The sequence below is a fragment of the Rhineura floridana genome, chromosome 11, assembly GCF_030035675.1.
Source record: "Rhineura floridana isolate rRhiFlo1 chromosome 11, rRhiFlo1.hap2, whole genome shotgun sequence".
NCBI lineage: Eukaryota > Metazoa > Chordata > Lepidosauria > Squamata > Rhineuridae > Rhineura > Rhineura floridana.
The window spans coordinates 14,046,965-14,059,739 of record NC_084490.1 but is presented as its reverse complement, the minus strand read 5'-3'; the positions used below and the strand labels follow the sequence as shown (position 1 = coordinate 14,059,739).

Below are 12,775 nucleotides of genomic sequence, written 5' to 3'. Positions count from 1 at the left end.
AGGGTTGCTCCCTATCGTCACTATTCTTCACCATCTCCCTGGAAGAATTAGCCAAAGCTTTATTGTGTAATCCTGATGAAGGTGGTTACAGGGGAGAAGATGAGGAGCACCTTTTAAATTTCTATGCAGATGACATGTGCATTAGGAAATTGAAGAAAAGACATTGTATGGGATAGAGAATAGGTGGTTAGGGAGGCCTTCCTGCTCCACCTCCCCTCAGGGCCACACAACTCTGAGTGGGTGTTACAAGTTAGCCCCAAAGGTGAGCCTTATTCTGCCAACCGGCTGCACAACCTGGAAGGCAGGCCTCAGAACCCACCAATCACCTTAAAGGGTGCCTAGGGGTGGTCACCAAACCCTAACTTGTGAAATTCCACATATATCCGCCACAGAAGAGGACAAGCCTCAGCTTAGTCCCTCTTCCCCCACCTGTGACAAATTATTTCATGCAGGGCACTCTGCAGATATTGTTACCGAGGTCAGACATATGAACACCATCTGGCCAGTAAAGATCGGCCCTGTCACACCACACCTCCAGGTCATGTATTACCTCGCCCTGAGTCAAAGCAAAGGCGAGACGGACTTCCCTATTTACCTTTTGACTAGCCTTATTCAGGCCTCTGGGATCATTCCCACCCCTCCAAATCCTCTTCTGGAGGATGTCGGACCAAACAATCACGATCCCAGGCCACCTCCTGTATATGGCCTCAAAGTCCAGGCAAGCCTGAATGACAAGGGCTTTACCCTTCAACATTCCTAGATCATTGCCACCCAAATGTATAACCAAAACCTGTGGATGGTGCTGCACCAACGAAGCATCAAACAGCATTGGCAGGAGGCGTTCCCACAGCATGCCACATCTACCCAGCCACTGGACCAAAGCACAATTGCTGAGCCCCAACTGGGTTCCGTGCCTGGTCTGCAACATCCTCCTCCTGGCTCAGAACACCATGCTGTGTCCACAAATGAGTACCTCTACTCCCTCCAGCACCCTCCAACCTGTTAAAACAGAAACAATAATTAACAATATGCTCATTAGCACAATGATCAACGTGGGCCCTTGACTGGCCTAACATACACACGGAAAGCACCTGATCTCCAGCGCCCCACTGCCTGAATCGCTGTGCTTCCAACCCCCAAAGTAGCTGCTGTGGAAGCTGCACCTATCCTAAAAGAGTGCGTACCAAACAGCCTGGGGTCCAAGCCCAAACATGACAAAGCCTGCCTGGTGATGGACCAGAACTGGAAGTTAGTCAAAGGCTGACCATCCTGATGACAAAACAAGAAACTCCCAGCCTCACCTCTAACTTGCAGAAACAAACTCAAGGTCTGAACTGGACACAATCCACCTACCGAGGAAGAGGCCAACATAATAACAGCTCCTCGCCCCTTCTGGTCAGTCTTTGATGTGCGCAGACGAACCTGCACCTCTCTGTCTTCTACCACCACATCACCTACCTCCATTGCCCGACCGGACTTGTCAGTCCTCGAAGAAGCAAGCAAGTCTCCCATGCGAAAAGCCCCAAAAAATGCTAGAACAGCAACTGCATGAAATAAAGCTGCCTCATAACTGGAACTACAGAAAGACAGCCAAAGCCCATGAAAACCCAACAGAATCTCAGGTGTAATGGGACTATGAGTGTCTGGTGCAGGAGGATGGGCCCTAGACCACCCCTCCAACATCTTCCTTATCCTAAAGTCCCTGGAGGAATCAGTTACACCTCTAAGTTTAGCCAGGAATCCAATTCCCGCTAACTTACCCCTAAAGGTCTTCACTGAAAGTCCCAGAGATGCAGAGCCAGGCAAAATTCCATCAACCGGTCCACAGGTATGGGAGAATACCCCCTGCTTCGACAAAAACTAGCAAACTCCCTACTTGCTCTCAAATAGGAGTTTCTCATGCTGGTGGCAAGGGACAGCATTATGGCCTCCTCAGCTTCAAGCTGCCAAGTTCCCACAATGCCACTGGCATTGGCTCCGATTGAAGCCTGGCCAAAGGGGCCAACTCTTGAAAACGTGTCATCTGATGGTGAGACAGTGCATCAGCCACACCATTGTCCAGACCAGGAACATGGAGAGCAAGAAAAAGAATATTGAATGTAAGGCACTGAGTTAGAAAGGCACGCACCAAAACCATCACTCTAGCATTCCTAGAAGAGAGTTGATATTGTGCACTGTGGTCTGGTTATCACACTAGAAATGCACCACAGAGTTAGCCAACTCAGCCTCCCATAGGTGCACAGCAACCACTATTGGGAAAAACTCCAAAAAAGTCAAATCCCTAGTGATGCCAGCTTCTGCCCATGCCCCTGGCCATGCTTCAGCACACCACCTATCCCTGAAAATAACCCCAAAGACTAAAACCCCAGAGGCATCAGAGTGAACTTGCAACTCTGCCTCCAGCAGTAAATCCCTATGACAAAATGAAACCCCATTAAACTGCTCCAGAAAATGCGACCAAACTAGCAAATTCTCCTTCATGTCCCTAGTAACCCTGACCTGATGATGAGGCCTGGTGAGGCCCTTCATCAGGTTACAAATCCTGCCAGGTTCTATGACTGCACGCAAAGTTCAAATGCCCCACCAACTCCTGAAGCTCCCTGAGTGTAACTTTCCTTGCTTCCCACATGCTATTAACCCTGCGCTTCAAATCCCCCAGCTTGACTGCCGGCAAACAACAAGCCTAGGTGACCGAGTCAAGCTCAATGCCCACAAAGGTGAGCACAGGAGATGGGCCCTTGGTTTTCTCCTTGGCCAAAAGCACACCTAACTCCTCTGCCAACCGCCCAGAATTCCCCATCAGCTGGCTGCACTGCTGTGAACCAGCAGGCCCAGCAAACAGAAAATATCTAAATAATGCACTACTGCATCACAGCCAGCTCGCCTTTTAAGAGCCCACTCAAGAAATGTATTAAAGCGTTCAAAAGCTGAACACGAAATAGAACACCCCATGGGCAAAGCTCGATCCACATAAAACAAACCCTTAAAGGAAAATCCCAACAGATCAAAGTCCAAAGGGTGGACTGGTAAGACGCAAAATGCTGACTTAATATCACACTTTCCCATGAGAGTGCTGTAACGTTCCTCCCACTGGCACCACTTGTCAGGCTCCCACCCGTGGCTACCAGCAGTCAGAATCGCACTGTTTATTTTTCTTTAGCTCACCCTAGCACATGGTTTTAGTGAAGTTGTGATCTGAGGTTCAAATGTTATTAAGGTTTAAAGACTGGAGATGAAATACTAGCAAAATCTCATGATGCATGACTGACGGGAAAAAAGTGGAAGATTCTGCATGGAGTGTTTGCAGAGGGAGGCACCTTCTGGGTGACAGTGCAATGCTTATTCCTTCAGTTATGAAATATGACAGTGTGGTGCAGTGAATAGATGGGTACTCATTATCCACGTTGGGCCTTTGTGCATATTTGGAAACCTCAGAAACGATGCAATTCCAATCATGTCCTGTCCCACAGTAAATGCTTCATATACACTTTCCAACACTGATATCTCCTTCACAAATACCCCAACCCACACAGGAACTCCCCACACACACACACACACCCAAGAGGTTTGCCAAGTGTAGAGTGGTGATTTCTTTCCAGTAGCTAATCTCTCAACAACACTGCGAGGTAAGCCATTGGACGAGATGGCTAAATATCCCTGTGAGACGCATGCAATGTGTTTAAACAATAAAAAAGCACAACATTAAAGAGGACCACACTCCACAACAATGCATGAATATATGCTGCACTGTATCCCCCAGACCCCACCCCAGTTTGCAACTCCCAAAAAGTCCAACCCACACAAACCCTGCCCATCTCTAATTTTTTCCATCCACACTCTGCCACAGTCAACATCCCACACCCCACCATGACTTCTAAATCCTCTGCTCCACAATTTCAGCTGACATACAACAGAGCATTCCACACTCACATCACCACCCCAAACATGGAACACCCCCACAAACCTTACCCCCCACTAAACGCCAGTTTGGTTTCTAGAGGGTGAGGTGGGGTGGAGATGGGAACAGTCATTCTTTTTTTGGACGGCAAAGGCCATAGAGTAACTTGGAGAGTAATGGATCCCTGATATAACTCAAGTCACTTTCCTAATAGGACTGTCTATCTCAGGAACATGGGGACCTTCCCCAGCTCCCATCAATTGCCTTTATAGCTGGGAGTATACAGTGAGTGAATGTATACCCCTACCTTGTTCCACCTCCACTGTTGGAGGCAATATTCCTCTGATTTCCAGCTGCTGGGAATTGGAAGTGGAGAGAGTGGCTACTGCACACAGGTTCTGCTTCTGAGCTTCCCATAGGCATCTGGTTGGCCACTGTGAGAGAAGGATGCTAGATTTGATGGTTCATTGGCCTAATCCAGGGGTTCCCAAACTTTTCCCCCCATGGACCACTTGAAAATTACTCATGGTCTTGGTGGACCACTTACTGATTTTTCTGCATGTTGTAACAAATAAGAAAGCAATACAAAACACAATTAAATATCAATATGAATATTCTGCCATTTTCAGCCATAGATCCATAGACATGCAATGGACCACCTGATTAAAGCTCATGGATCACAGTTTGGGAACCCCTGGCCTTATCCATCAGTGCTCTTCTTATATTCTTGTTACAGAGGTTTAGACCCTGCACTATTATTCGGGATTTATACTGAGTTTCCCCTTAGTATGGAATTGGAAGTGGTGACAGCCTGTGTTTATTAGCTATGTTTCAAATCAGTGGAGAGGGGATTCAAATGAAAATTCTAGTTTATCCCTGGAAATCAGAACTCTGTTGAATCTCATCTTCCTTGCACAACTGCATGATGGTAAGCATTTTATTCCACCTAATCTACACCCATCATACATAAAAGAAAGGTAGCAATTTGGACATGATATATATATATATATATATATATATATATATATATATATATATATATATATATGGTAAAAAAAGGGTGGCATTGCAAGAAGACAAGATAGCAGATTCCAGAGAAATCACAGTAACTATTTTCTATCATTGGCCTCGGGTCATGTCATTTTCTTTTCCAATCTAGCTTCACTCCTTTCTGAAATATATCCGTTTCAACAATAGTGCTGGGGAAGAAATATATTTTGATGAAAATGGAGGGTTGAAAACTGTATATGATATCATTAACATGTTCACATTCCCCAACGCATCTATCTGCAAAGTCCGCATTGGAAGGATAGATCCACAGGCTCCTGAAGGAAAACAGTTCACCATCAATGGAAGTGCTGGAATCACAAGTTTAACCAGGTGGGAAGGAGTTTTATTTTCCAGAACTGTAAGTTCTGCTCCACACTTGCAGCTGACATACACACAGAGAATTCCACACACACACCATCACACCAAACAGGGAACACCCCAACAAATCTTGCACCCCGCAACCCCAGTGTGGCTTCGGGGTGTGTGTGTAGAGGTGGGAACGATGGGCCCAAGGCAAAATTCTGCTTTGTTCCTGGTTCCACAAAAGAGTTTAACCTTAACTCACAAATGAATGTAATACTTAGTTTTTTTGCAAATCATTGTTCAAACATCTATAATGCTGACCTCATAGATTCATGCTATTCCCACATTGCTCTTTGTACACTCTTCTTTTTCATCTTAAGCTGGGTTTTGTACTTTTTTATATATAATGGATTAGATTGCCCAATGGTACAGTTAAAGAATTTTAGCAGACATGTCTTTTTATTTATCAGCAATACACTCATTGGTGAACCAGCCCTTAGATCTGAATTTATTGGTCTGTAGTTTCCCTGAGTTTTTGCTGTTAGGGAATCCATTAAACTCTTTGCTCACTGTGTCATAGAGATCTAATATTCCATGAATTGGCCCCACTGCAAGAATAGAAGAGTGAATCGTGTAAAGCTGGTCAGTGTTTAGTAGCTTATGATGGACCTATCCACCCTCCCAGACAATCTAATCCTTGTCTTGCTAACAATAGCGTCAACTTTTGGCTGAAAAGTGTCATCTGCGTACATACGCCATTCCGGAAGCTTCAGGGTTAGGTCCAGAGCTTGGAAAAGTTACTTTTTTAAACTCCAACTCCCATCAGCCCCAGCCAGCATGGGCACTGGATTGGGCTGATGGGAGTTGTAGTTCAAAAAAGTAACTTTTCCAAGCTCTGGTCAGGTCCAATGGATGTGTTCATTGTCAGGGTGATTTTATGTCTCCAATTGCTTCACAAAATTTAGCAAGTTGTGAGGGGTGATCACATACTCCGACACTCATCTTGGCACCTGATCAGAATGTGAATTCTTCTGGAGCATCCCTAGTTATGTTGCCATTTAAAATGTATAGGTTCAATCAACGTGCCATTTGATCGGGCAGAACCCTGCATAATTACAGGTGTTATCTTCAGAATGGCAGACATTTTAACAGGGGAAGAGTATTTCTGGAGAAGAGGTATGATGGTAAACATAAGGAATGATATCATTCGGCTCCAGTCTGTCATTGAAGTCACCCCCAAACATTATTTGTGTAACAACAGTGATTAATGGTAAATGTCCAATATATGTTTCTAGGCCTTGCCATATCAGGTTCATCTGGGAATGAAGACGGGAGGGAGGTATACATTTATAAGTAAATTTAATCATCACTGCTATTACAAGATGATCAAAGGAAGGAAGAATAGCTATTGACATGTGAAGCCTAGTGGAAACAAAAATACCTAAACCATTGCTTGGCTTGGCCTGCCCTTCTTATCACTTGTCACTGGTGAGCGGTAAAGCCTTTTAATTTTATCAGATCTAGAACCCAGGTCTCTTGTAGCATCAAGATATCAAACTTGGAAAGGTAATTGATGAAAGAATCAATTAATACCCATGTGCCTTTCACTTACCAGACTTGTCTTACCCTCTCTTTTTACATACTGCCAAATTTTCTTTTTATTATTATCATATGACTCTTTGTACTGCATACAGAGATGGTGCTGCTATAATTAATACTGCTACAACAACTCCTTATAATACAACAGCTTCTAATAGTGAACTGTGGTGGATGTCAAGAGGAGGGTGGCCAAGATATCTTAGTCCATGAAGAGCTATAGCTGTTTTACCAACTGAAGCTTCTAAAAGACACTTTATAATTGTAAAAGTAGAAACATCACTTTCTGTGAAGTTTAAAAGTTTTCATGTGTTTGTTTTGATTTTTGGTAGTACATATGTGGGTGTAATCAATACATGAGTTCAAACAATTACATCATTTCATGGTGTATGTATTATTGTAGAATATTACTTGTTTCTTATACTAAAAGATTTTTAAAAAAACGTATGTGGTATGCCTTAATTCCTGAATAAGGGGTATGGAGTGTCTGAAAATCATATTTGGGCCCTCTTACCTGGAAGCTCTGTCCATTGGTGTACTATATATAGCAGTAATACTTTAGCCAAAACCACCAGATGTTTCATCTAGATGTTAAAGAGTATAGGGGACAGACTGGAACCCTGAGGAACCCGATAGACTACTGGCCACAGGATGGAGCAGAAATCCCCCCATACCACCAAGAGAGACAGATGTACTAGAAAGGACTGGAGCTATAAATCAACATGTTTCCCAAGCTCAACACAGATTGTAAATCCAGGAGAAAGCAGTCATCATAGATGCTAAGGGGTTCAGGAGAACTAATTTAATTTAACTAATGTAGTTGTACTCCTCTTGTCCATTCCCTGGCACAAATCATCCACTAGGGCAAACAAGGTTCTTTCAGTCCCATAAACTCACCTGCTCACTAGGTTCCACATATATAATAGTTGCTATTCCTAGCTACACCCCCCAAAAATAAAATATCTTATCCCCACCATTCCATTCTTATGAATGTCTAAGGAGCTGACATAATTTTCCCCCTATTTTATTTTATTATAATAGAGTACCAGATACATTGAATCCATTTTGTTTATTGGGCAAAATTTGAGTTTCAGAAATCAAAATTGCAATGCTACCAATTTACCCTAATATATACATGTTTTTGTATGCAATTTTACCCAATAGACACATTTTTGCATATCATTCACTAATATAAGTTTTTATACACTTTTGTGCCCTTTTGTACACATTATTTGGCTGGAGAACTACACTGCAAAATTTGGGAATGTGTGAATTTTGAGGGATGGCTGTGTTTTGGTTTGCAAATCATTTTGGAAAGTGTGAATTGCAAAGGTTCACATTTAAATGAGAATTGGATCAAATTTCTCCCCCATTCCTAGTCATAGGCAACAAAACAAACTTATAGTGCACCAAGTCTAATCTCAACTTGACTGTCAGTCAGGCAGTAAAGCCACACTCTGTTCCTAAGTTATTAACTCTTGATCCATCCATTTCCCCTCTCCCAGCAATCACCACTATCCTCATTGGGAACCTCCTGGAAGAGGTTCAGTATGGGGCAGTGAGTGTCAGAGGGAACTCAGTCTAGGTTGGATTTCACTGGTTAAACAGATAACATGTATCTCACAGGAATACTTCACCACTGTCTCTGTCTCTGTCTCTCTCTCTCTCTCCACATGAGTGTTTGACAGGGTTGCCCGCCTGTCTTTCTGCCAGTCCTTCATTGTGTGTGTGTATGTGCATTTGTTTCAAAGTGGGCTGGTATCCTTCTGTGGAAGGTTCCAGTGTTGATTAGTGTGTATGCACATTGTTTTATGTATGATAACAGAGGTCTTGTGGAATTCCATCACTTTTGAAATTGCATCTGTTAACACATCTGTTAACACAGGCATTCAACTTTAGGTTAATGTTGGTCAAGCTAAAATGTTTCAACAAGAGGGAATTCTGGGAGCTTGTTGATCCCTGGGATACTCTGCTGGAGAAGTCCAATGCTTCAGTGCCAGACAGGCAATTTACAAATGTCAAGAAGACATTTACCTCTTGTCAGCTTCCTGAGATCTAAGTCGGGGAGAATGGGTATTGCAGATCAGGACAGCTGGGTGGGACTGTCTAGGCCCCCTTATCTTCAAAGAAGGTGATCACGGAAAGGGCACCTAGGATGGCTAATTGGTCCCCCTCCCTGTTGCCAGCAAACCCCCATAAAAATGAAGGGTGATCCTTCAGTTATTTGTTCCCATTCTTGTTCTCCTTTCCATTTCCTAATTCCAACTACACAGACCTGCCTGAGGATGCTTTTTGGGAACCAAGAGTTAAGGAAGTAAGTGACCTAGCGAAGTTAGGCAGAGGTTTGTTATTTGCTATTGTCTGTTTGAATCTCTCACTATTGTTATGCCAAGTATCTCTTGTAGCCCAGCTGAGGGCAATTAGCTTTTAAGGAAACAAATGCTGCTCTTTTTGTATGTACTTTTCTTTTAAATAAATTTCCCTTTTCGTAATGGTGTGTATTGCTTGAGACTAATGACTCTAAAATTCAGTCCTTGATTGCTGGACGCTACTGACTGCTGTTGATTAGGTAATCATCTGTCCTGTGATCATCATAATCACTGTCCTCACATAACTGTAGAGGGATGCCACGGCAATCAGAAAGACAAAAACACAAATGCGTCAATCTCAGGAGCTGAACATGCAATGATCCTCTCATTCTATACACATGAGTTTTGAAGCGCCTTTCTACAAACACCTCTTTGGAAGGGCTCCATCAAACAGATGTTTGAGAGCACTTATTGGAATCAGTTAAACGGCGAGTTTGATTTCAAGTTTAATGGGTTTTAAGGGTGGTTTCTGAGCTACACCTGTTGTGTGTATGTTTCACAATGAAAATGTCCAGCTGGGAGGGAGATCTGTTGGCAACCAGATGGATGATGTTGTTGCTGATGCTGCAGCTGCCTCAGATTGTAAGCAAGAATGCAAACAGTTGTTGCTCCCAACCAAAATTTCAAAATAAGTTCCACGTTCCACGGGATATTTTCATTGGTGACTTTCTGTCCCTTTTCATTCACTTTTATAAGGACATCCAGTATAATACATTTCCACATATAGGAGGGAATATCCAGTACGTAAATGTTTTATTATGTCAAAGTCCATAGGGATGAATTAAAAATGAAATTGAACTGTTAGTGTAAATATAGCAAAAATATGATTCTGCATCTTATTTTTTTTATACTACTGAACATAGTAACACAATTTGAGGAAATGGGAGCCACAAGTGGACCACTGAAGATAAGCATACATAGATTACTGCTGCTCTCCAGTGATAAAAATGATTCTAAATGTCATGTGGAAACATCAACGTTGTTCATAGTTTTTTTCTCTAGAAGAGATGAAATTTGTATGTGTTATTTATTAATCTAGCTTCTCTTCCAAATGTAACAGCTGCTTTGAAAATCAAATTATGGTCAGTGCAGTTTCCCAGTTCTGTCTTGACACTGAGCTTAATACCTGAGAACTTTTGACACTGAGCATCTCCACACATCTATCTGACAGCCAAACTTATATAACGGGGCTTTCCATGACACTTTGCATTCAGTAATTAATGAAGTTTCTGCACAAGATAAAGCCCTGACAATCTTACCTCCCTTGAAATAAAGCATACTTTTAAGTGTATCTGGCCAGTACCAAAGGTTCTGCCTTGCGGTAGAAGATGAGTCTTCCACTCCTAAATTTAAAACACCTAGCTACTAGATCACAATGCTTATTAGTCACCAATAAATGAACTGTTGCATGAGACAAATTCTTATTAATCTTAACTTTCTTGAAAATCAGGCATAGCTTTCAGTGTATCCCAAATAAAACAGTTCTGCCTGGAGTGAGAAGCCCAGATGATGTGAAATGCACCAATGTAAAAAAAAAAATGTGTTAGGAAGATAGCTTCTGATTCACTGATTAAAGGATTTTCTATCTAGAGAAGATCATTCAGTCAGGTGAGTAATACATGGCTTTAGTTAGGAAAGAGCTGTGGAAAATGAAAACTGAAAATGGAACATAATGAGACAATCTATAAATAGCTAGCTATATGTTAACAGTGTCAAAATATTTTGTACTACATAACTCCGTGCCTGGTATTTTTTAAAAAATGCTTCTTATGGTCAGTAAATCCACTCTATGTATATTAAATCAATTGATATGTGATAACTCTAATTCTACACTGAAATATCATTGCAGCCTATTGCCAAATTACTACCATCAAGTCCTTGTTTCTGAGTTTGCAGCAAAGGAGATCGACAAGAATAGCCACATCTTGCCCAATAAGACACTGGGTTACCTCTACTCTCTTAATATGAACAATGAATTTGGGAACTGTTATGGGACTATGGATGCCCTTTTCTTTCTTCAGGGGAGCCCTGTTAACTACAACTGTGGAAAGAGAAAGAAGCTCATGGCCATCATTGGAGGACTCACTCCTCATAATTCCAAGCAGATGCCCATGATCTTAAATATCTACAAGATGCCACAGGTGTGCCTGTCTACCTATCTACTTAGGTGCATCCACATAGGGAATTTAGGGGAGGAGACCCATATGTGTTGCTACCATGTCCTTATTAAGGTTAGCAGTTGAGTGCAAAAATGAGTAGTGTGGTAAGGCTGGTGCCTGAAAGAATAAAGAAACTTGAGGGAATAAAGTCATTCTGTCTACAGACGCAAATGTAGCCATAGTAGAACTATGAGGCTAGCACTCACAGACAGAAACAAGAATGGGAGGAAGGAGTTGCTGAGAAAAACAAACAAGTGATTGCTGTTAAAGAAGGAATCAATGAGGGAAGAACAGGTTGCCTTTCTGTCTGTAACCCACCCACTGCTTCAGGTTACTTCTTACAAGGCTAGGGGCTTTTCTCCCAGCAGTCCTTCCCTTTCTCAGCTCTGCACGCATCTTGTTTAACTCAGGGGCTAACTACACCTTATGGGGAAATGCATGCCTTTGAGCCTGGGTAGGTTTGATCATTTGCATGCTTTTTTAGTTCAGTGGGATTTACTCCTGTGCAATCATGCTTAGGATAGGTGAAACTGACTTGGGGGACTGGCAGGGTGGAGAAGGAGGGCAGGAAGGAGAGGGGAGGGGAAGAGATTGGGTGGGTGGGTACTGGGCAGAGGGGAAGCCCCTTTCCTTTCCAAAAGGAAAAGAGTGAGAACAGTCTTTTCAGCGTTTCCCCACCTTTTCATTTTACAGCAGGCACATGTAGTCTCCCACCCAAATTTAAACCAAAGCTGTCCCTGGCCACATCCACATCAGACTGTTATTTCACTTTAGGCAGTTATAGCTTCTCCCAAAGAATCCTGGGAAGTGTAATTAGTGAAGGGTTCTGAGAGTTGCTAGGAGATGCCATGTTCCCCTCACAGACCTTAAATCAGAGCGGCTCACTGTTAAACCTCTCTGGCCAATGGAGCTCTGACAAGGGGAATAGGAGTCTCCTCTCAGCACCGTTCACAAACTACACTTCCCAGGATTCTTTGGGGGAAGCCATGAAATCAAGGCCTGGCATGGGTGTGGCCTCTGGATTAAGCAAGCCCAGCAGCTGTGAGTTTTAGGACACTGACAGTTGGTTCTTACTGAGCATGCCCAACATTATCATTGAATTCAAGCCAAAATTTCTTAAATTAATTAAAAATCAGCCAGACTTTTTTTAACTTTTAAACTACAGAAGATGAAGGTCAGAGTATGGGGCAAAGTCAGTAATAGGATTATAGGTACTATTGATTCTCTCTGACTGTTTCGTGTACCACCATGAAAATTTAGAGGGTTGTTAAACAAGCATTTCTGAGTTCGGGACTATACATTTTTTAAGGTTTTGTTTTGAAATGAGTTTATGGGAAGCATCAGAATGGCATGGGGTATTTTCAATTTAACAATCCGGAATGCAAAAACTCCATGCTGAC

The 12,775-nt window shown here is 42.6% G+C and overlaps 1 protein-coding gene across 1 annotated transcript in view; it reads left to right on the top strand.

Annotated features, from left to right (window-relative positions):
* Positions 1 to 5,159: 5,159 nt before the first annotated feature.
* LOC133367443 (vomeronasal type-2 receptor 116-like) overlaps positions 5,160 to 12,775 on the top strand; it is a 35,067-nt gene continuing 27,451 nt past the window's right edge. Inside the window, exons 1-2 of the mRNA XM_061591546.1 lie at positions 5,160 to 5,278; positions 11,066 to 11,357. Of these exons, the coding sequence (XP_061447530.1) occupies positions 5,160 to 5,278; positions 11,066 to 11,357 (411 nt within the window). The remainder of the gene's footprint in view (positions 5,279 to 11,065; positions 11,358 to 12,775) is intronic.